This window comes from Stegodyphus dumicola, chromosome 6 (genome assembly GCF_044657685.1).
Source record: "Stegodyphus dumicola isolate Sdum_Otavi_A_Nest chromosome 6, ASM4465768v1".
NCBI classification, from domain to species: domain Eukaryota; kingdom Metazoa; phylum Arthropoda; class Arachnida; order Araneae; family Eresidae; genus Stegodyphus; species Stegodyphus dumicola.
In genome coordinates this window covers 147,851,573-147,874,275 of record NC_140773.1, presented here as the reverse complement: position 1 = coordinate 147,874,275, position 22,703 = coordinate 147,851,573, and the positions used below count along the sequence as shown (strand labels likewise).

At 30.1% G+C, this 22,703-nt stretch overlaps 1 protein-coding gene across 2 annotated transcripts in view; it reads left to right on the top strand.

The window, feature by feature from the left end:
• Nucleotides 1-20,516, top strand: part of LOC118200904 (myotubularin-related protein 9) — a 72,661-nt gene extending 52,145 nt beyond the window's left edge. For both annotated transcript variants that reach the window (XM_085818993.1, XM_035372895.2), the window contains 2 exons: nt 7,352-7,579; nt 18,040-20,516. In XM_085818993.1, coding sequence (XP_085675119.1) covers nt 7,352-7,579; nt 18,040-18,127 — 316 coding nt within the window. In that variant the 3' untranslated portion in view covers nt 18,128-20,516. The remainder of the gene's footprint in view (nt 1-7,351; nt 7,580-18,039) is intronic.
• Nucleotides 20,517-22,703: the final 2,187 nt, after the last annotated feature.

Here is a 22,703-nt window from a genome sequence, read left to right as displayed (position 1 = left end):
GGGTGCAAAAAAATGTCAAAATGCGATTTGGAGGAAGCATGGGCAAAAGATGGTACTGGAATTGAAATTTTGCAAGGAGTCATGGGTCTCAAGCGATTTAGAAACCTGTGCACTGCTATTAGATTCGATGATAAAGGCACAAGGTATGTGCAAAGAAAAACTGATAAGCTTGCTGCACTAAGAGAATTTTTTGAATCTTTCAATAAGAAATGTCAAAACTTTTATGCACCAGGTGACGAACTCACAATTGCCAAGAAGTTGGAACCCTTCCACGGGAGATTCTCTTTTATTCAATTCATCCCCCAACAAGCCCACAAAGTATGGTCTGAAAAGTTTTGCAGTTGTTGACTCACGAAAGTTTTATACATTGAAGCTTGAAATTAACTGCGGCAGTCAACCCCTAGGACCTTACGAGGCTTCTAATTCAAGTATTGACATTGTCAAAAGGCTAATTGGTGCCTACGAAGGTTCCAACCTGACGACCGATAATTGGTATACAAGCTACCCTCTAGCTCAGTATCTTCTTACCAAAGGTATAACACTTGTGGGCACGCTGAGAAAAATAAAAAGGAAATTCCAAATGAATTCCAGCCATCAAAAACGAGAGAAGTCGGCAGTTCACTGTTTGGTTTTCAAAAAGGATATGACAATTGTTTCATATGCAACGAAAAAAATAAGTGTGTAATACTGCTCAGTACTTTACACGATGATGACAAAATTGACCAGGAAACGAATAAACCTCAAATAATCCTGGATTATAACAAATGTAAAGGCGGAGTTGATACCGTAGACCAACTTTGTAGTAATTTCACTGTCGCCCGAAAAACCAAGAGGTGGACAATGGCAACCAAGAGGTGGACGATATTTTTTGCACTGCCAAACGTAGCGGGCATAAATTCGCAAGTGCTCTTTAACTTCTCCAAACCTGATGCAACCATCAAGTTTAGAAGATATTTTTTTGAAAAATATAGCTACATCTTTGATCAAACCACATCTTCAGAATCGTCTGAAAATGTCATTTCTCCTCTAACATTCCAAAGCATTTATTAGAAGACTGGTAACAACAGAAGCGGACAGGATGGCCGAAAGGGACGAGGAACCACCTGCAAAAAAGATCAAAGGATGCTGCACTGAGTGCGGTAGAATGAAGAATAACTACACTACCATAAAATGTTCTGAGTGTTCTAAATTTACCTGCAAAAATCATCTGGGCAAAAGAGTACAACTTTGCAAACCCTGCTGCAGTGAACAGGGACAATCGGAAGAGGATTAAAGTAGCAACACGTTTTCAATGTTTTCATTTGTGAAATTTATTACTTACCGAACTTTTCTTTACGGAATATTTATAATTTGTAAATTTGATTTATGTTCTTATAATTTTCATACAGAAAATAATGCAGAATGCTATTTAACTTTAAATTACATTTCCAGTGCATTCCACTTTTTGAATTAATTAAAAATTCCTAGTTTCCAACTTTACTGCTTTTTTTTTCTGTTATTCTTTTCCTTATATCATTTTTACTATGACAAATCACCTTATTAATGCCATGTATGAGATTAAATAGTTTCAAACATGAAGCAGAGGCTCGAAAAATGACCTGGCGTACTTCATACGCCACCCCTCTAAAATTGTACCATACGCCAGCTCCTCCAGCTGAGTGAGGGTTAATAGTTTTTAACGTAGCTTCATGTTCATCAAAATGCTTTCCTGCAGACATAACATCTTATACAGTTTCAAGATGGATCTAAAATTTGAATTTTAAATTCCAATGAAATTGCTTTCCTTTTAGATTTGTAATAGGTAAATTATGTGATATTTTAGAAGGGCTATAAAAATTATCTCAATTATTATTAATTATTAAAAAATTAAACCTTTTTATTAATTTTCAGCAAAATTAATAAGTTTATATGTGCACAAATTCCACTAAAGATTCTGTCACTGTGAAACAGAGCTACATACTATATATCTTCCAAAGATTCAAAACATTGGTTTCAATTCCAAATTGTAAATACACAGCTTGGAATTGAAGGAACTAACTGCTTGTCTTAGGGAAGCTCTTCTTTCTTTTCCATTAGCTGTTATGCAATTGATTTGTGTGTGCATGTATTACTATGCCACAAATGAAAATTGTTTTTCTTAGAATTTAGGCAATAAAATTCCTTAAAATATGCTTTGGCATGCTTGTGTAAAATCAAAATGATACACATAAATAGAGAAAAAATATTTACTTTGAATTCATGTTAAATAAAACTCATGTAAAAAAAGGGTGGTGTCAAAACAGAATTAGATATATATTATAATTGATTAGATTATTCTATTAATCACTATTCATAATTTTGATTTTTTCTCTGTGTACTAGTATTTTATGGTAATTTTTTGTATTAACAGATATGTAAAAATGCATGTTAGAGATATTAATTCTCAATTTACAGAAATTCTGTTTTTAACGTGGAATAAACATATATACCATGTCCACAGAAGTCCTTACCTGGCCTCTGTTTTTGAAACTGTTTATAATAGGCATCCCAATCAGAGAAGTATTTTAAATGATGCAAATATTCAGGTTTGGCATTTTTAAATTTTGAAAAAAATCTGTTTTATAAAACTTACAAAGTCTAACTTTTTGTAGGGTTCTTCAGTCCCTGTATTTATATTTAGTGAAATTTTATGTTCATTATAAAAAATAAAAAGCTTGACTTTTATTGGACTAGATTGAAAAGTTTATCACCAGAAACTGACCTGAGATGTCTAATTTCAAAATTTTGTGTATTTGAGGCATTTTTAATTTGTTTGGAGGTATAATAAATTAGCTTAATTCAAGATTAATTTCCTCCTAAAACGTCATTTAGTGATATTCCTTTGTGATTTTACTAGCATGTAATAGTCTTATCCTGAGTTTTATTCCTTTAGAATCATAATCTAATGTTCACATAAAAATTCATTAAATTAGAAATATTTTTCATTTTTAATTTATGCAAATAATATTATGAATTGACTATGTGTCATTTACTGAAGCCTGCCAGTGTTTTCTAAAACTTGAATTTTATAGGCTTTTATGAATGAAATTCATTTTTTGAAAAACATTTTGCCGATTAGTACTTTTCATAACCTAATTGTTGTGAAAGGTATTGCACAGAAGTGGTCATCACTTATTCTGTCAACATCAGAAACCTTTTTCTAAAGTTTTTTATTTTTAATTACATACAAATGCAGACATTTTGGCTCTTCAATTTGTATATGGTCTCTGAATATGATTTCTAACTCAATGAAATATCTTAGTCAATTTTTGTCATTTGAGGGTCACCCTTTTTGTATTTCATTAATTTTTACATTTTTTTTAAATTTATAAATGCCAATATATAAATATTTACTTAATTGAAAACATTTCTGTAATTGGAAAGGAACTTCTTTGGACATTGTATATTGAATGTTAATGTGTTAATGTCATGCATTAAAATCATGATATTGCATATGAGGATCATATAATCATGATATTGCATATATTTGTCTGAGTATGTGTTAACCTCACATACAAAATGATTCTCCATAAAAGGAGCATAAAGTTTGCATATTTTATTTTTGCACTTATGTAAATATACTGTAGTGAAGATGTGATTAAGATTAATAGTTAAATGATCTAAGCTGATTGGATAAAATCTGGCCCATGGGTCGAACACAACTTTTCTAATGCTAAATCCTGTGCTATCATATTTTCACTCTCTTTTTTACCCAATTCTGTAAGCAAACAGTCGAAATCAGGAGCATAAGTGCACATCAGTTGCTATGTTTGTATATGCACCTGCATATGCTTTATTTACTAGCAGTCAACCTAAGTTGATATGCTAGAAAGCATGTGCACCCACTGTGAAGAATTAGTTCTGTCATTTTAGCAGCTTTAATTTAGATATTAAACAATGAAATATGAATAGTGTTGTGATAAAAAAGACGTATCAAAAGAAGAAGCTTGGGGAAAGAATAGGGAGTTTGTTTGATATAATCATAATTTTCTTGCCAGTTAACAAAAATAAATAAATAAATAAAAATAAAAATGAATAAATAAATAAATAAAAATAATAAATAAATCTACTTTCCCAAGTGGCAAAAGAAAGAATGGTTGAACGATTTCTCCTTTCCTGTCGACATACTGACTTCTCTGGGGAAACTAAATATTGTACTGCAAGGAAAAAAAGCAAAAAACAATACATACTTAGAATATATAAAGAATCAAAGTATTTATGACAAAATTTATTTTCTGAAATTTTAAATGAGAAACAGTTAAGTCACTTTCCAACATTGGATTCATGATGAGAAATCTTGAGAAATGATAATTTTGTTTATTATGCAAAAATTATAAAAGATTTACTTGCGAAATTTTCAGATTTGAAGACTTGAAAAAAAAATTAAAAGATTTGTCATTAATAAGTATGCTATTTAATTTTAATGTGCAGGATACTCTTTCAGATTCAGTTAGAACTGACTGATTTGCAATCAGACCATTTGACAAAGGACAAGTTTCGTTCAAGTGAATAATTCTTTAAAGGCAGATAAATATGAAATATTTTCTGAACTGTGTCAAAATGTATTTAGTTTTATTTGGATCGACATATGTATGTGAAAAAACTTTTTCATTTATGAAATACATGAAAAAAAATATTGATCGTAAATTACTAATGAAAATTAACATTTAGTATTGAGGATTACGGCAAGTGATGTGGAACTAATTTAGATTAAATAATTGCAAGCAAACATTTAATGTTTCATATCTCACATTAAGTATATTTTAATATTTTGTATATTTTGCAACACAGTTTTTGGAATAAAAATTAAAATGTGTGTGAAGCTATAAATTTATAAAGTATGTTTGATTAACCATCGATGCATTTTTTGGATAGTTTATATTCTTTAAAATTTATGTGTACATTTTGTTTCATTGGTTGACCTGCATGCAGGACCATCGTGACTTTGTGTTCTCCATCTTGGGCTTATTTAAAGTAAAAAAATATGAAATGAGGGCATAAAAAGCTATTTTCAGTTGCAGTTTCAGTTTTAAAAAGATTTCTTCTGGGAAAAGATATTCTGCCTTATCATATTCTAGAAAACAAGAGAGGCACCAGAAAAAATCGTCACACAAACATCATCACATCTTATGCTGACCTGCCAATGTGATGCACAAAAAAGAACTATCTGGGTCATGGCTAAAAGTATTTGTCTTCCTTGTGATCTAAGTACTATAACCTGAACTAAAACTAAATAAATATTTTTCTTGAAAAAGTTATAAATGGATCTTAGTATAGTTTTCTAAATTTGGTTTTCACATATACAGTCAAAAGTCTTTAACTCGGACTCGTCAGGACTTCGGCAATTCCGGATTATCGGTTTTTCTGGATTATAGATCATCAGTTTAAATCTGGTAAGATGGCATGCAGCAATTATAAAATTAAAAATATGAAACCATAATTTATGAAATAAAGAGCAATTATGATCTAAAGGGTATCAAAATTTACAAAAAAAAAAAGCTTTATATTTATTTGTTTTATGAAATCTTTCTTTCAACGCGCGCATGTGTAAAGCATACATTACGCATAGTCGAAATTAGAAAATTGCAACCAGAAAACTATTTGATGTGTATTCGTGATATTTATAATGATGAAGAATTTGATTTAAATCATATCAAAGACAGAGTACATTGAGATGAAATATTACATTTAGTAAGGAATTATAAGCCAAATAAAATAAAAACATCTGCCCTGAAGATAAGGATAGTGCTGACAGATCAACTTCCAGTTCATCGCGCGCCGCGTCGTTCCCCCCGCAGAGCAGCGTGAAATTGATAAACATATTTTGGAATGATTAGAGAATCAAAGGATATGCCTTTATCCATTTTTTGCAGCAATTCCACTTTTTGTTTGATGGACATCGAAACGTGCTTTCTCTTTGTAAACCCTTTGGCAGCTCCAGAATCGGAAATTCTTTTTGACATAATCGAAAGTTCAAGCTTAATTTTTATAAAATTGCTCTAACAATCTGCAAAAAATAAGTCGGATCCAATTAGAAGATTACGGAACAATGCAATCTGCAACATTAACTGAAAAAGATAATTAGATAATTTTAGCTTAGCTTATACCGTCTGTTATACATTAAACATGCATCCATAAACGTATTATGTGCATGCGTTAACGCAGTATGCATTAACGCATGCGCAGAAAGTTTGCAGCTTTGAGGTCCGGATTGTAGATCATTCCAAATTATGGACGTCCGGATTAAAGACTTTTGTTGTCTTTATAGGTTTTTTCAGGTTTGTTGACTGTATAGGTTTTTTCAGAAGCATGCTCAGGCCAATGTAGTAAATGGAGAATGTTTAAAAAACAACTGTAGACTTTGTTTTCTTAAATATTGATCCTAAGTGCATAGTCCCAGTTATAAAATAGGATATAATAGGAGCTGCAAAATTTTATAGGGAGAGTTCTTTAAAAAAAAAAAAAAAAAAAAAAAATTGTGAACCATCTTTAGACTTTAATTAATTAAATGCAAAAAGTTCCATTTATTTACAATATACTTTATAGTCATCAAAAATAAGGCTGAAACTGTAGTTGCAAATCGTGTTTTATTTCAAAAACAGTTATTAGTTGCCAAAATGAATTGCTTTTACTTTTTAGTTTCTTTTTAATTTCTTCTAAAAAATTTTTAATCCAATGGGTAATAGAAATAGAGAAATTACCTTAAACCATTATATTTCTTCTCTAATGACTGTTAGTTTAGCATGCTGAGATGTGGAATGCTTCGTTTGCATGTTAAAACATACTTGTACTATAGAAAACGTATAATTTATTTTTGCAGAATCCTTCCCTTTATTGATAGTGTTCAGATTGCAGAATCTTATTTCCTTAATATTATTTTGTATCTAAGAAGTTTAATATATGTCTAACATCATGATTTAAGGAAAATACAAGCATGTAACCATTTTATTTTGAACACTTTGTACGTATATATGCCATCTCTGTTCTCAGATGTTCTGATATGTTTTATTTATTTATTTATTTGTTTTTATTCTAAAATTTTCATATGTAACAATCGTTTTTCTAAATTATGTTATGGCAAATGTTAGTATTATTATTTGTGAGTGCACTATGTATAATTTATTGCATCACGATCATAATTGTTACTATATATATTATGCATTTTCCTTCCCAAAGTAAGGCTTTGGAGCATATGTATTTTTCTTTCCAAAATCAGGTAGAGAAGCTATTTTATTTAATTCAATAAAATTATATATTTAATGTTGTAAAATCAGACTATAGTTTTTAAGTATATGTCTTGATATGATTTTTCTTAACTTTGTTAATTCTTTAGGTCTATGTTAAACCGCACTGAAATGCTGTTAACATATCTAAATCCTATGTATGAACCTAATAAGAATGTGATATGGCCAACTGTTGCTCCACAGAGTATAGTGTTGTGGAGTGGGATGTATCTCAGATGGGTTCTGGACCAAAAACCACAGCATGATGCTTGGAATACTATAGCTGAAATTCGAGAAAAAGAAAAAGAATTGCAATCAAGAGCAGCTAAGCTAAGAAGGTAAAACTTAATGGAAATATTATGCTTTCTATGCTGAAAATGAGGGTATGTGGAATTTTAATATGTAAAAGTTCTACTGTCTGAAAAGCTTGAGAACTCGCGAATGCCGAACATCTGAAAATTCCAGATAGTTGAGTGTATACAGAAATGGAATTCATGTTAGAAAAGCTAAATAAATGGATGAAATTTCCAGTGCAAAATTATAAAAAAAATTATGTTATTTGTTTTCAACTTGAATATCAAAAACCTACATTTAAAATTATATAAAATTTTAAAAAGAATTACTTTTCAGACATAAACTTGGGCATATTTCGTAGGTCTGAAACAGGAAAGTAAAACATCTTATCTGATTATTCAATCCTGCCAAACTTGAAAATTGGCAGAGATGCCACCAAACATGTAACAATTATTCTGGCGGAAATTTCTAAAAGCATATTGATCTTTATTTAATTAGGTAATAAACAGATGCAAATTACAGATATAACACATAAAAAACTTAAATTGCTTGTCATAATTTTTCACGTAGTATTGCCCTTGTTTATCTATTTTCAAACAAAATGGCATATCATGCCTTTATTTGATACAAGAATCCTGTAACTGTGAAAATACTTTACTGCAGGCTGTTCCATAAAAGGCAGATCCCAAATATTAATCATTTTTTCAAAATGCAAAGAAAAAACAGAACTTATATCATCTTTACAAAAATTAAATGGCTTATCAAGAATTAATCCGATTTACATAAAAACAAGAAGTTCATATGATTGTGATATGATGTCATACTTATCCATTATTGGTGCTAAATCACACTGTTGGAAGATAACATATGCATGGTATTAGTACGATGAACTCTGTAATGGCATTTACTAATCTCCCATTTACATAATTTGTGGGGAGTTTTATTTTTCCTAAAATTAAAAATTCCAGTGGCTTTTTGGTAAGTTGAATGCTAGCTAGTCAGGCTTTTACTGTATTAAGATATATTTGATATAATGTTTTTAAAATTCTTTTTAAAAATAATTTTGTGTGCTCTTATTATTGATAATGTATGTTTTCTTAAAGAGGCTTTCACATATATTGACACTAAGCCTGAAATTTATATATGATGATGCCAGCTTTGAATATAAAATGTCATATTCCTTTTCTCAGCAAGTTAGAGACACTCAATCCTTCAATGAAAGACATCAGACATATCTGTTAAGTGCAAAATTTGTTGTTATTTCCATGCTCATGTGTACTTTATTATAGTAGTATAAAAGATGAAAAAGAAATTTAGTACTTACGTATTAATGCAACCAGCTTAAAAGTCTCCAAATTTTCAGAATGGGCCAAACTTTAGCAACAATGCCCATAACCATTTTTCCAGCAATCATGCTCAGAACAATCCTTTAGTCAAGCAAAACTGCATTTTTTTGGGGGGGGGGTGCATGTGTGTGTGTTGCTATTGTTGTATTCCAAGTTACAATGGTTTTTATAAAAAAATTAGGATGTCTTAGTTTTAAAATTTAAGCTTGTGGAATTTGCAGGTAGGGAAGAAAGTGCAGTTAAATTTTTGCAGGAATACAAAATTATGCTGAAAAATTTTCTAAAAGAAATAGTGAGGAAATGCATTTCTAAATGGCTGTTGTTGAGGATTGCATGAAGCATGTCTTTGCCTTTTTTTTTTTTTTTTTTTGTTGTTGTTGTTTTTACTTCCTTGTACGAAGTAAAAAGAAAGTATTCAAAGTTTCAGGCAGCATATTTCGACAAAAATATCCATTTTGACCGCTGTCGAATGCAATTTAACGATGTTTTTGCATGATATCTGTACGTAAGGACAGAATAAAAGACTCGTTTCCTCCAAAAAAATTTATAAAACTGCTTTAAAATTAATTCTGAGGAGAATTTTTCGTGGCATCTGTACGAACGTATGTACGTACGTCCAAAGATAAAAATATTCTCTCAGTAAGAAATCTGAATTGTAAGTCCAAGATCTGTCATATATACCAGTGTTCAGAATTAAAGTATAATTTTATAATGATGCTAACTATTTAAAGACTGATTGACATTCTACCAACTATAATGATTACATGCTACTGAATACTAACCCCTAATACTGTAAGGTATTTGTGCATAAAATATGCAAATGAAATGAGTGCAATTATACAATGAAAGAAAATAAATTTTGACATTGTGCATATATAATAGCTGCCAATTCTTTGTACCAGGAAAATGTTTCCTAGCTATAAATGCTATTTATTGAATCAATGAAATTGTGCAAATGTTTTTCCCTAGCAAGTTTAAGCATAATTTTCCTGATTAAATTTTATTGGATCTGAATTGTCTTAATCTGCTCTAGACTTTTATAGATCTTTCTATGAAGAATCTAGCAATGCTTAACCAGTTAATGTTTGTATTTAATTTGTTTTTCATCAGTGTATGCTACATTACCAAGTTTATATACTAGTAGTTTGTACATTAATTATTAATTTTATTTTCATCATATTTAAAAGTATTTTGATGAATAAAAGCGTTTCTTCCGTACTCAATTTTATCAATATAAAGTGTAAAAAAAAAAATACTAAATGGAAAGTGCAAAAGAAGATAAAATTTGGAATACCTAATTAAATATTAATATTTTACATCATAATCATATTATAAATAGTTCAGTAACTTGAATCATGCATTATAAAGTGGATTTAAGTCAATTAGGAATTCTTTTGAAATGATGTCACCATGTGGTCTAAACATCCCGGAAATTTCCGGTTTTTCATATTTCAAGTTTGGGAGCTATGATATACCATTTGATTAAACATATAGTTATTATGAAAGTTTTCCACCCAAAAAAAAAAAAAAAAAAAAAAAAAAAAAATCTTAATAAAGCTAGAAAAAATTAAAGTAGTACCTTTAGTGAAAGTAGTAATCACTACCCAAATCTATGATTTTCTGCCAACATTTTGGTAGTTTTTCAAAGCCTTCAGCCCAGAAACTTGGTAGTCGTGAGTCCCAAAACAGATCAACTTCATTTCGGAGGTCTTGTGGAGAGTGGAAAATAGCACCAACAAGATGTAGCTGCAGGTGTGAGAAAAGATAGAAGTCCGAAGAAGTGATGTTGAGGCTATATGGTGGATGTGGCAAAAGATCCCATTCGAGTCTATACAGAGTCCAGCCAGTGTCACTGTACACCTTACTGACAGAAGTTTGACCTTCTTCCAGGTACTCCTTGTGGGTAATACCAATGCAATCCCACCAGATACAAAGCATGATCTTTTCCTTAGTCAAATTGCACCTTGTGAAACTGCCCACAGACTCGCCAAGCACAGACCAATCCCCTTTTCAGCCTGTGTTGTTGAAGTAAATTCACTTTTCATCACAAGTGACGATCCGGTCCAGAATTTTGTCCTTGCGTGTATATTCGGGCAGATTAGTGTTGGCCCAAACACGTCTGTCCTTATCTGCTTGAGGCAGCTCATGTGTCACCCAGCAATTGAACGTGTATGTCAAGTTTATGCGATGCATAATAATATAATATTTGTCTGTGTACTCCATCTTAGATACTACATGGACTTGACGCAGCTGAAAACTCCTATATTCAGAATTTGTATGTTCCTTAAGAGTCCTTAAAAGCCCTTAGATTTTTTGGAATCAATTTTCGGTCCTTAAAAGTCCTTAATTTTGACCAAAATCAGCAGAAGGTCCTTAATTTTGATCATCTGAAATTTCTGTCTGTTTTCACGACTGCCATTTTGAGCGTGAATTAGCATTTTGGAGAAATATTTTTGGCAATTCACTGACATATATAGTTATCTTTTGAATGGGTTCATGGGTCATAATTTGTTTCTATTTCTAATATGAATGATGGGATACTTTAGTCTCTAAGCAAAAAGTGAAACATAAGCATTTTGAAATTCTTAAACAACTTTTCACTTTTGGGGATGTGAATTCTTTTATTAAACAGTTCTAAATTTGGTGACTTATCAACATTTTGGCGATTTTAAGATCAGTTTCTATTGAAAAATTTTTAATTCCGAGATCTGAGAATTTTCCAACGATTTTTTTTAAAACATCGTAACATTGATAAATTTCATTAAAATAATGGTGATATATTGAAATTATATTTAAAAAATAACTTTAAGATAAAACATTTTATTTTCCGCTGTCATATTATAAAGTTTAATTTTGGCAACTTATTATACAATAGTTTGAATCTGAAAAATAAACAAGGTATAATGCTATAAAGCACAATTTATGAAACAGCTCTTAGCAAAAGCAAAATTAGCTATGTAATTAATTAAAAATGTCTTCTTTTTAATTTTTTCATAGTAAGAGTTTTTCCCATCTAATTGTCTCAGAATATGCATCAGTTTTTTCTGTAAAATTAATTTTACACTTTTCCCACCCCCCTTTTTTTCCCCAAAATATTTCTGGCTTTTTACAGTGACAGAATTGGTAGGGATAATTTTTCTTTAGGGTTTTGGACATTTCAGCTTGGAAAGTTTAGAAGGATTTGAAGGCAAAATTTATAGACACACGATTCTAGAATATTCAAGATATATGTGACAAAATGAAAAATGTCTCCATGGTATCAACATATAATGGATGTATTTTATAGAAAGTTTGTGATGAATTTCTTACTTTTTGGAGAATGTCTGGAAGAACAATGAAAAAATAATATTTGAATGTTTTACTTCTGATACTAGAATTTTTTTCTTAATGTGTTTATCTTCCCTTTATTTTCTCTAATTTTTGCTAGACACAAGCATGGAAAATATCAAAAATGCTTCTAATCTTATCACATGATCAGGCATTATAGAAAGGGATTTTTCTATTAATAAAGAAATTGAAAAATTAAAATTTAAAAGATTCATCTAATATGTCTTAATGCTTCATATACAGAGCTGGCACTAGGCATTTTTCCACCTGATGCAATCTCTGTGGATTCTAAATTCTGCTGCCTAGTGCCTTTCTAAATTCTGCTTCCGATCGATACCTGTTCTAAATTCTAAAATTTTTGCCATTTCTAGATTTTGTTGTTCGGTGTGTCACTAAATTCTAAAAATTCTGCCACACCAGCTCTGTAACTGCCCTTTACCATATGTATTTCACATTTCTTCTAAATGTTCATATTCCTAAAGAAATAAAATTAGCCACTTTTTCTATACATTCTAAATGCATTTAGTGTTTTTTTTAGAATAACAGGAATCCTTAATTAAATCCAAAAATTCTAAAATGGAAAGGAAACATGTTAAAGAAAGAAACTGAATACATAAAGAAAATTATTCTTTAAAAATATAAGCAGTTATTATTTTGCAAATATCCTAATTGTTTATGATTTCAACCTTTACCATAATTTCCCATTTCTTTTTCCTCATATGAGAGAGTTACTGAGCCAGATTAAATTTTAATTAAATTGTATAATCTTTGATCACTAATCCACATTTTTAGTTTGATATTGATTGTTCTTGTATAATTACGTCACTGTGAGCTGTAATTGATTTTGTTAGCATCAGAACATGCCTTTATGTTCTAAGTCCTTTTTAAATAAGAGACTTATTTAAACCTTTGTCTGATATTGTAGTTACTTTCAGCCATAGCGATAATTTGCTTCACGTTTGTCGGGGGTTTTGGACTATTTAACTTTTACCAGATCAAGTAAACCCTCATAGGTACATTGTGGAGAGGTTGAAAGTTAGGAGATAAAACACACAGAAACTATCAAGAGCATTGGTTTGCATATTGAGACAAAACTCTAATTGTTAGAAAAGATGCTTATAGAGAAGGAAATTGATATAAACTAGCCAAAATGTTTGGGAAGGCTTCAAATTAAAATGATGGATAAATATTTTGTTGAGTGTTGTTGTTACAAAACATAAATGTTTTGTAAGTAAAGCTACAAAACATTTATGTGTTGTATCGTAACAACACATAAATGTTTTGTAGCTGTTAATGTGTAATTATCCTAATATCATTTAAGAATTAATGTCATAAATTATATGTATTTTAAACTGTGAAATTTTATTAGATTTTGATTTTAATAGGGCTTTTTTAACAGATATTGTTAAAAAATAAAATTTAATAGTGGCCATGTAAATCCATAATGACTAAGGTTATGTAATTATTTATAACTAACTGATTACCCTTAAAAATTATCTCTACATATTAAAGCGAGTTATTGCCTTTCATTAATACCCACTGTGGTCACAAGATAAAACACAAAAATGTAAAAATTCAAGTTAAACTTTATTCTTTGCATCTAGTGAGACTTGAAAGAATACGAAACAACTTATCATCTCTGGTGCTTTAATGACTTATTAGAACCTTAAAGTATATTAACTGGGTTACAACCCCTGGAACTCTACACGAAGCTATGAAACACTAACTGCATCAAACAGAGCCTGATGAACTTTCAACACTTGCCAATCGTGCCTACATCAGGCCTTTCAGGTTCTAATCAGCAGGTCTCTCTCCAGACAAGCAGCAACAGGGACAACATTCAGTCTTTTGTTATGAATCATGCTGATTATGATCTTACTTCTCATTTTAATCTATGCCGTTTGACACAAAATCTACTTGCTATTTACTAAACCTCTAGACTGACCAAGTATGTGACAAAATGAGACATAAAAAAATTAACATAAAGCTAACTGTTAGTAAAACGTAAATGTCACTTATCTTCTTTCAAATATGTCCAACTATTACAAGTGTGAAATATTTAATGTTACTTGATAAACTACATAAAGTTTATTTATTCTCAAATTTATTAATAATTATGTTAATTTATTCATGTTTAGTAATAATGCATACTACTTAGGGATCTATTTTATTTTTAGGATGCTATTACAAAAGTGAAATTCAGGCTTAGATAATATTTTTAATTGAATTTATTTGGTTCCCATTTGCCCATAACATGCTCCATAACATAGGTCCTTTTTTTTTATTTCATTAAAAGTCCTTAAAAGTACTTAATTTCCATGTGCAGAAATGTATATGAACCCTGTATATTAGGCAAGGGGAGGGTTGTCAGTCATCGTTCCCCAAGAGGAAGAAGCTCACCTATGCTGCCAATCCAAGGCTGCAAACTTTGAATATCTCTGCTACCATGGTTTCCTCCTGGGCTTGCGGGGTCACCCCTCCTGGTTGTCAGGTTTCACTGTGGTAAAGACATGGACACCTGGAGATCTGACTGGTAATTTAAAAATGCTCCTGCCAGTACTACGCAGGCTCAGACCCTTATCCCTGTGTGCCAACCACACCAAGCAGAGAACAGAGTTCTTACCTCTCTCATCAAAGGGTAGTAGTCTTCGCCAATCCACCCCCCCTCAGTCCAACCATATAAAGCGATCTTCCTTCGGGGTTCTGAAACTGCCAAGCTCACGTATTTTTACAAGATTTTTTACCTGTGTGGCCGAGACTGCCTAGGTACAGATTCTAGCCAGTAGCTTCACAGAGTTGTCTGCATCGATCCCCAGGGGAAGGACATGCAATACATAGTGCGACTAAATAGATACGGCACTAACATCTAACTCCATGGCAAGCTCTCGAGTGGTTGCATACTGATCTTCTACAAGTTCTCTCAGGCAGGCCTCATCAACATCAGCAGGCCAGCCAGAGATCTATGCTCTTTGAATGTTTTAGTCCTTGTTTTTGAACTTTTGGTACTAAATCTTCACAGTTGCATATGATACAACATTAGTACCTAAAGCTGTACACAAGATTTGGTGATATTCTGAAGCTGACTTTTTGCAGCAGAACTGAAAGTAAATGATGGTTTTAATCTGGTAGCATAATTATTCAATTTCAGACAACTTGTACTTAATGAAAGCAATATTTGTTTACAGATTTCACAGCACAGTGTTCTGAAGAAAGTCTCTTTCATTCAAATGCCAAAAATCGTATGACAAAATATAATTAAACATGCCAGTGCAAACTCTTTGCACAGATTATATTTGCAGTGACGGGGAAACTTTCATTTAAACCTGATATATCGATACATGTTTGAAAGTAGCTAAGTGGTCAGATAATCATATAGAATATAAAGACAGAATATAAAGATGTCATTTAGAAGACGGGCAAAAGTGGTGAGTTTTTTTTATACATTCAAATTAGATCAAATATAGTTGGATAACTCTAAAGAGCTAAGCATTCTATACAGAGTGACTTCAGGTATCTCGATTTTTATCATTATTATTTTTTTTTTTAATTTCAAGCATGGGAAATATTAATTATCTTGCTGGCTAGTATTGTCAGAGGATAACTATAGCATATGTAAATTGTTACTGGTCATTATTCACATGAAGAAACCATTATGCAACTGCAATACAGTTGGCTGTAGACATCTCAACAGCCACTGGTACTGGAATCCATAAACCTTCTGCTTATGGAAGGCTTTAAGAATGTGGTCATTATATGAAAACAAGAAAACTGCTGTGTTGTATTTTGCCTTCTAGTCTGTCAGAAAGAAATTTTTAACATGGGGTCATCTCCATCATCAGTTAAGCCTAGTTGATTAGTCCTGATTAATGTTAAAAAGTCACTGTTTTCATAGCAATTGCATGCTTTTCACCATCACTAGAATGCTTTCTGAAAATCTTTTAATTGAAAAATGCATAGCAGAAGTGCAGTTCAGTCTGGATATTCCTTACACTGTGTCAAGTCGTAACTAAGAATATAATTTGTAATCAAGATCCTGAGATGAAATAATAGGCTTCAGAATGAAGGACTTGAATGAACTTGACTCAGAATGAATTCACCAAGACCCTAAGAGGTTAAGAAATGCTAGAAGTGCAATGGAGATGATGTTAATTTTTTTTTTTTTTTTTTCCCCTGTAAAGATTATTATGCACATTCTGTAAAATTTGATAGTAAATAAGGTGTTTTATTTTTATGGTAATTTTATTGTTCCTCAACCTGCTACTTATCAAATTTAACCACTGATATTTCTTCTTCTTTTTATTTCTGGTGGGTAAATTCAGAGTGAAGGATTACTGTTTTGATCTGACAAGAAACAAGCCAAAGTGCAGAATACACTTTTATTGAAAGACTTAAAGGAAGCATTCTGATCATTGTAGAGTGGTTGTTATCTAATGTAGAAATCTGTAAGGGAATTACTTTAAAGGAAATAGGAACTCGGTTAAATTCAGACAAGTTTTAAAACTAGGTTGTTTTTGTCTGTTTTCTGTTTGATGACCTGGTGATAATTAGTTGCTTATGATTGTTGAAGAAACTAATTGTTCCTTATTGTAATTTTTTCAAATCAATTTTATGTTCCATCTGACACCTGTTTGTAAATGCCATACTTGCCTTGTAAGCTTCTTGTATGCTGAATTTTTGTCTATAAAATTAATCAAAACATGCAGTCTGGTTCTTGTTATTTATCAGATGTCTCAGTTTTGCAGGTATGCAAACCCTTCCTCCTTTTTTAATAAAATGTGAAAATTCATTAAAGAACTTTTTTTTTAAAGAATGAGGAATATTTATTCTTATATATATATATATAAGATATGAAATATCCCAAATTCTGTTTAGCCCTCTTGGCTTAACAAATGCCAGAATGCTTATATTCAGATGCGTTGATAAAACTGTACTGTCTTAAAAATATGTTTATATTTTTAAAGTTATTTCTTATAATTTGAAAGAAATATATAGGAATTATGCAATAATAGTGAAATCAGCATATTTCATCGACTTCCTGGTATATTTTGACCTAAATAATCAAGTATGGCTGCCATCTACCAATACAGTTGTATTTGTCAATAATGAAATGTACTGGTTATGTGTCGCCCAACTGGGATAGTGATTAGTGACGTTGACTGCCATACTAAAAGGCCCGAGTTAAATCCTGGAGGAGGCTTGGATGTTTGTGAACATATAGTGTCTGTGTGGCATGGGGATGATCTAAATATACAGCGAGCCAAAAGTGCTCTCGAGAGATCGGTAGGGGATCCTCAAACCCATCCCTGTGGGCTGTTCTCCATCAAAATTAGGGGTGAAAGTGAACCAAGTCATACTGTCACCAGCAAGGTGCTCAAGGCTCTTGCCAACAACAAGCACACTCTTGCACTTCTTGCCACAATGAATTTTGTGGGCTTGTTCTGATGTTACTGTCAGACAAGTTAGGTAAGTCACAACAATACTGGTTGTGTTTTCCATTTCAAGTCTTATAAGAGGTGTGATTTTCTTTGTGTTTTGAAAATAGATGAAATTAATTTTTTAGGCAAGTAATAACATATTGAAATATTAACAAGATTATTTAACTGAATATGGGAGTATAATTTAATCACTTTGTTTTACTATATTCTTTTTGAATGAGGTAGCAATACATTTACAAAAATGCATAAATATACTGATTGTACAATAATGCAGATGCTGTTTATAACCAAGCTGTGTATATTTCATAGTAAAATGGATAACAATTAATAATTTTTTAGTGTTTACATTTGGGTAAATTTATGTTCAAATAATCCAAAATGTATATTTTATTAAAGGATTTTAATGGAACTTGAAAGAGAAGCTATAGATGCTGGCATTATTAGCCCTCCTACAGTTGATTTGCTTCCTTTCGAAAACTGCTGAGTATATTCCTGATTTTGGCTGTGTGATGATGATGTAGAAATAAATCATTATTTATTTCCACATTATTTATTTCCAGCGACAATTTTTTTTTTGTGTGTGTGTTTTGGAAAGGTATTAATATTTTTAATTATTCACAGAAAAGAAATATTCTTTTTTTTTTTCAGTTTTATTTATTTATCATTGTAGCTGAATATTTATAATATTTCAGAAAATATGAATTGTAATATGCTAAATTTAATATTCTACATATGTATTTTTTCTTATCTGTCTCTGACTTTCTTTTAAATACATACATATATATATATATATATATAAATTGTTGATATGTAGAAGTTTGATATTTTTGTGTTTGATTACCACTTAATCAGATAAATTAGAATTCATTAGTTAGCATAAAAAATTTTGATTTATAATATTCATTGCCATAAAAGTAAGTAAGAAAATTTATCTTGTGTAGTTTATTTCACTGTATTTTGAATTTAAGATATATACATAGTGCATAAATTTTCTAATTTGAACTCTGTATTTTATTAGCTCATAACACAAATAAATACATATGATCATTTTAATGAAAACATTATGGAAAATGAAAATTGTTTCATGAATTTGCCAGTTAATCTAATCTTGTTTAATAATAATAATAATATTTTAAAATTTGATTTAGTTCACTACAAATAACTCATATGTATTATTATTTTTGACAAAATAAACCGATCAAGGTTTACACAGTGTGTAAGCTTAAGGTAGATATTCTGTGAATAAATAATAACTGTGTTTGGAAATGTGAAGAACTGCAGAATATAAATAATATAAAGTTATGCAATCTATGCTGTGAAGAACTGTGGAATGTAAATAATATTTTACATTTTATGTGTACACTCATTTTTATGTGTACTCATTTTTATGTGTACAATGTATGCTGTAATATCTGAAATTTAAGTGGTCTAATTTGTTCAAAAAATGAGCTCAATGATTAATGTACTAAATATTAAAAATAGTAGTTTTCTATGATTTTAAGTACATACTCATATACATCCATGTAGAGTCGGACTGAGTTACATGAAACATTTCAGAATTTTATGTATTGTATGTGAAATTTTTTAAGTACATTAACTTTTTTCTTCTTCTTTTTTTTGGTCTCGTTACTATTTTTAACACTTCATATTTAATTTTTTAATCAGTGTTTATTAATACATTATTCACTTAGACTCTTTGTATTTTTATTTTTTCTGTGTAGTATATGTCGACTTGGTTTAAAATTAATGATGACGGTACTTCTCAGAAACTAATTTAGAAGTTTTTTAATTATTTATAAATTATTTTGTTTCTTATGTGTACTATATGATGAGAATAGCTGTGAAGAAAATTTGTTTTTCCATGTTTTCAATAAAATTCATTATTATTAAGAAGAAAATACAATTATTTAACTTTAGATATATGGGATTTTCCATTTTTTAATTGTTTATTTAATAATTTGTTTTTGTGTATGTGATTGCTTGAAAAATATCCATATAATTAAATATTATAATTTTAGTTAGTTTCTGTTATCATTTTTAAGGTATTGTTACAAGTATGTGCATCTATTCATTACTTTTTTAATGTAGTTTGTTAATGATGTTTGAAATTAAAAGAGTCATTTTACAGTTTGATCCATCCTATGATAAGCAAATTACATTCAGAATTCTAGCTAAATTCGTTAGTAAATTTTGAAATATAATTTTTTCCTTATTTGCAGTATAATATACTTTTGCAATGCAAGAAATTGCAATTTTTAAAAGGAAATAAAATTTACTTTTTCTTCTTGAATCATCATGTATATTATTTTAAGTAAATACGATAAATCTCTTGTGAAAGTTTACTGAAGTTTCAGGCAAAGCGAATGCAAATTTTCAGTTACAAAAGAAAAACATTAGGAATTGAATTTTTGCACAAAGTGTAAGAAATTGAATTAGGTACATTCAAATCTGTTGTAACAGTTTTAGAGTGTATCAGAGTAATGGACTTTATGATTTGTTTTGATCTTGCTGTTTAAAATATATATAAACAAGTATTTGGCTGAAATGATAGCAACTTAGTACGATTTTCACAAATTTTGTTGAAGTCTGTAAAAGAATTTAGGGGTAAACAAATTAAGTTCATTTTTTTTTAAATCTAAGTAATGATAATGGTAATATATCATTGTTCTAGTGGAGTTTTCCTCATTTTTATGTTTTGAAATTATATTTTGATGCTGCTGTGGAAACTTGAATTAATGATGTTCTCTAGTCTTAATATATTTTTGAATTATTTGTAAAAAATTATTTATATAAATGATTTGTTAAGAAGGAAACAATATTTATCTATTGCACGAATTATATTTAATATTGCAAATAAAATTTTTGGGGCTGTATGTTTTGTAAATTCATTTGTTATAATGATTATATCTCTTTTTACCATTTATGTTACATTATCAGTTATGATATTCATTCCATTCGATTTGACATTCATTCCATTATTAACTTATTATAGTCAGGCTTTGGAGAATGTGTGTTTAAATTGCCTGGATCTACTTTTATGTAGATTCCATTTTACTAATAAATGATGTTACAGTATTCTTTGGAGATTTGCAATAATATGAAGTAATTACCAGATAACTATATAGTTAACAAATGTAAACATACTTAAAAACTCAAGCAGGTTGTGTATGTATAACACATATGTAGGTTCTAGTCTATTTTTTCATTTACTGCTATAAAATAAACGAAAATCCGCTGTAAAAAAAGTTTAAATTTGCTAAGATGTTACCACTCAAATATCTTCAAAATTAGTATAATATTGTATGTAGTAGAGAAATGTAAACAAACGTGAAGGTAATTTATTTTGGCATACAATTGAAACTTGTACTTATTGTGCTATGATAATAATCCAAATTATATCTGCATAAAATTAATAGTAACTGCTACTGTAGCAATTTTGTAGCTACTTGCAGTTGTTGCTATAGTATTGCATGAAGTGTAAAGAGTATTTGTTTAAATGCCACACGATGCTGAGCTAAAGCCTTGCAATAAAACATGATCCATTGTAGCTCATAATTTTTTTAATCATGTTAAATGCATTGCATTAAACCTTTAAGGCTACATATCCTTTATGTAGTATCTTTAGTTATGCTGAAATTGTCTCAAAAAGCAGATAATGTTCGAGTCAGGACATTTTAAATAAACGTGTTGAATTAATAAATAGTGTTTTTTAGCATCTTTCCCCCTGCTTTTTTTTTTTAATCCCATGATGCTTCCAGTTTTTTATTACAAAAATTACTTTTTGCATTGAAAATGTTATGACAGTCTCCTCCATAAAGTATAGGTTTAGGTTACTATGAAAAATCGTATTGATTGCATGAATCTTTTTTTTTTGGGGGGGGGGTAAAGAAAATTTTGTAATGAAACCATTTATTTCATAACTGTATCACTTCTATTGTTATCTGGAAACTGAATTAAGGAAAATTAATATAGAAAGCTTTCTGCTATGAGAATTTTACTTAAAAAGAATGGAAGACAGGAGAGAAAAATTGAGAAATTATGAAGGTGATTAAGTATCTTTTATTGTATAGATGCAATTCTATTTTGTTTTTGTTTATTTTCAGCTTTTAAATAGTAGAACATGCTTAGAGTTATTATTATTATTACTGTTGTTTAAAAGAGAGTATCTGTAAGGACATGTTATGTTAGTTATTCTAAAAATCAGACGTGGACACCACATGACTTTCTTGTATGGCCTATTAAATTAGACCCATTTTTTACTGCATTTAATTTAAACTTTTTTTCTCAAATTGCATTACAGATAGATTTCTCATTCAATTAACTCAATTATGTTTTCATGGCAAAGCAAAAATGCATTAAAACTCAAACCATCTTCATTAAAATTGTAAAATACAGAAAAACATGAAACACCAAATATAGTTAAACAGCTAAAAATTTCTTTACATTAAAATTAGAGTTTCCATGCAAAAACAAGCGATTCGGCCATGTAAGAAGGCAGATTTTTCATTGTATATGATTAAAAGTTTACTTTTGATCCCACTCGGCAAAGACACTGAAGGTGCAGAAATTGATTTAATTCACTATTCTACTGAGTTTCAAATGTAAACAAATGGTGGTTCGTTAGGCTTAACTTTCCACTTGAACTTTTTGAAAACCACATAATTCAATCAAAGCAAAAAGTGCACAATTTACAAGCATATAAGAATAAAAAAACTAAGCTCACCAAGCGAGGTAACAGAGTGGGAATATAAATATTTATATAAGATTGGTGCAGCGGATTGCAACAAAAAACAGAGGTGCACAACTACATGCCACAGGAGTCTCATATACAAAATTTCAGCATTCTACGAGTACTCGTTTTTAAGTTATGCGATATACATACAGACGTCAAACAGTCCTTTATTCTGTCCGTACGTACAGATGTCACCCCAAAATGTAGTTCAAATGGTTTCGAGATTGGTTGAAATGTATATTTTCGTTGAAATATGATACCCGAAATTTTTCGAGATTACAATGCTTAATTTACTTCGTATAAGAAAGTAAAAATGCATTAAAATCAT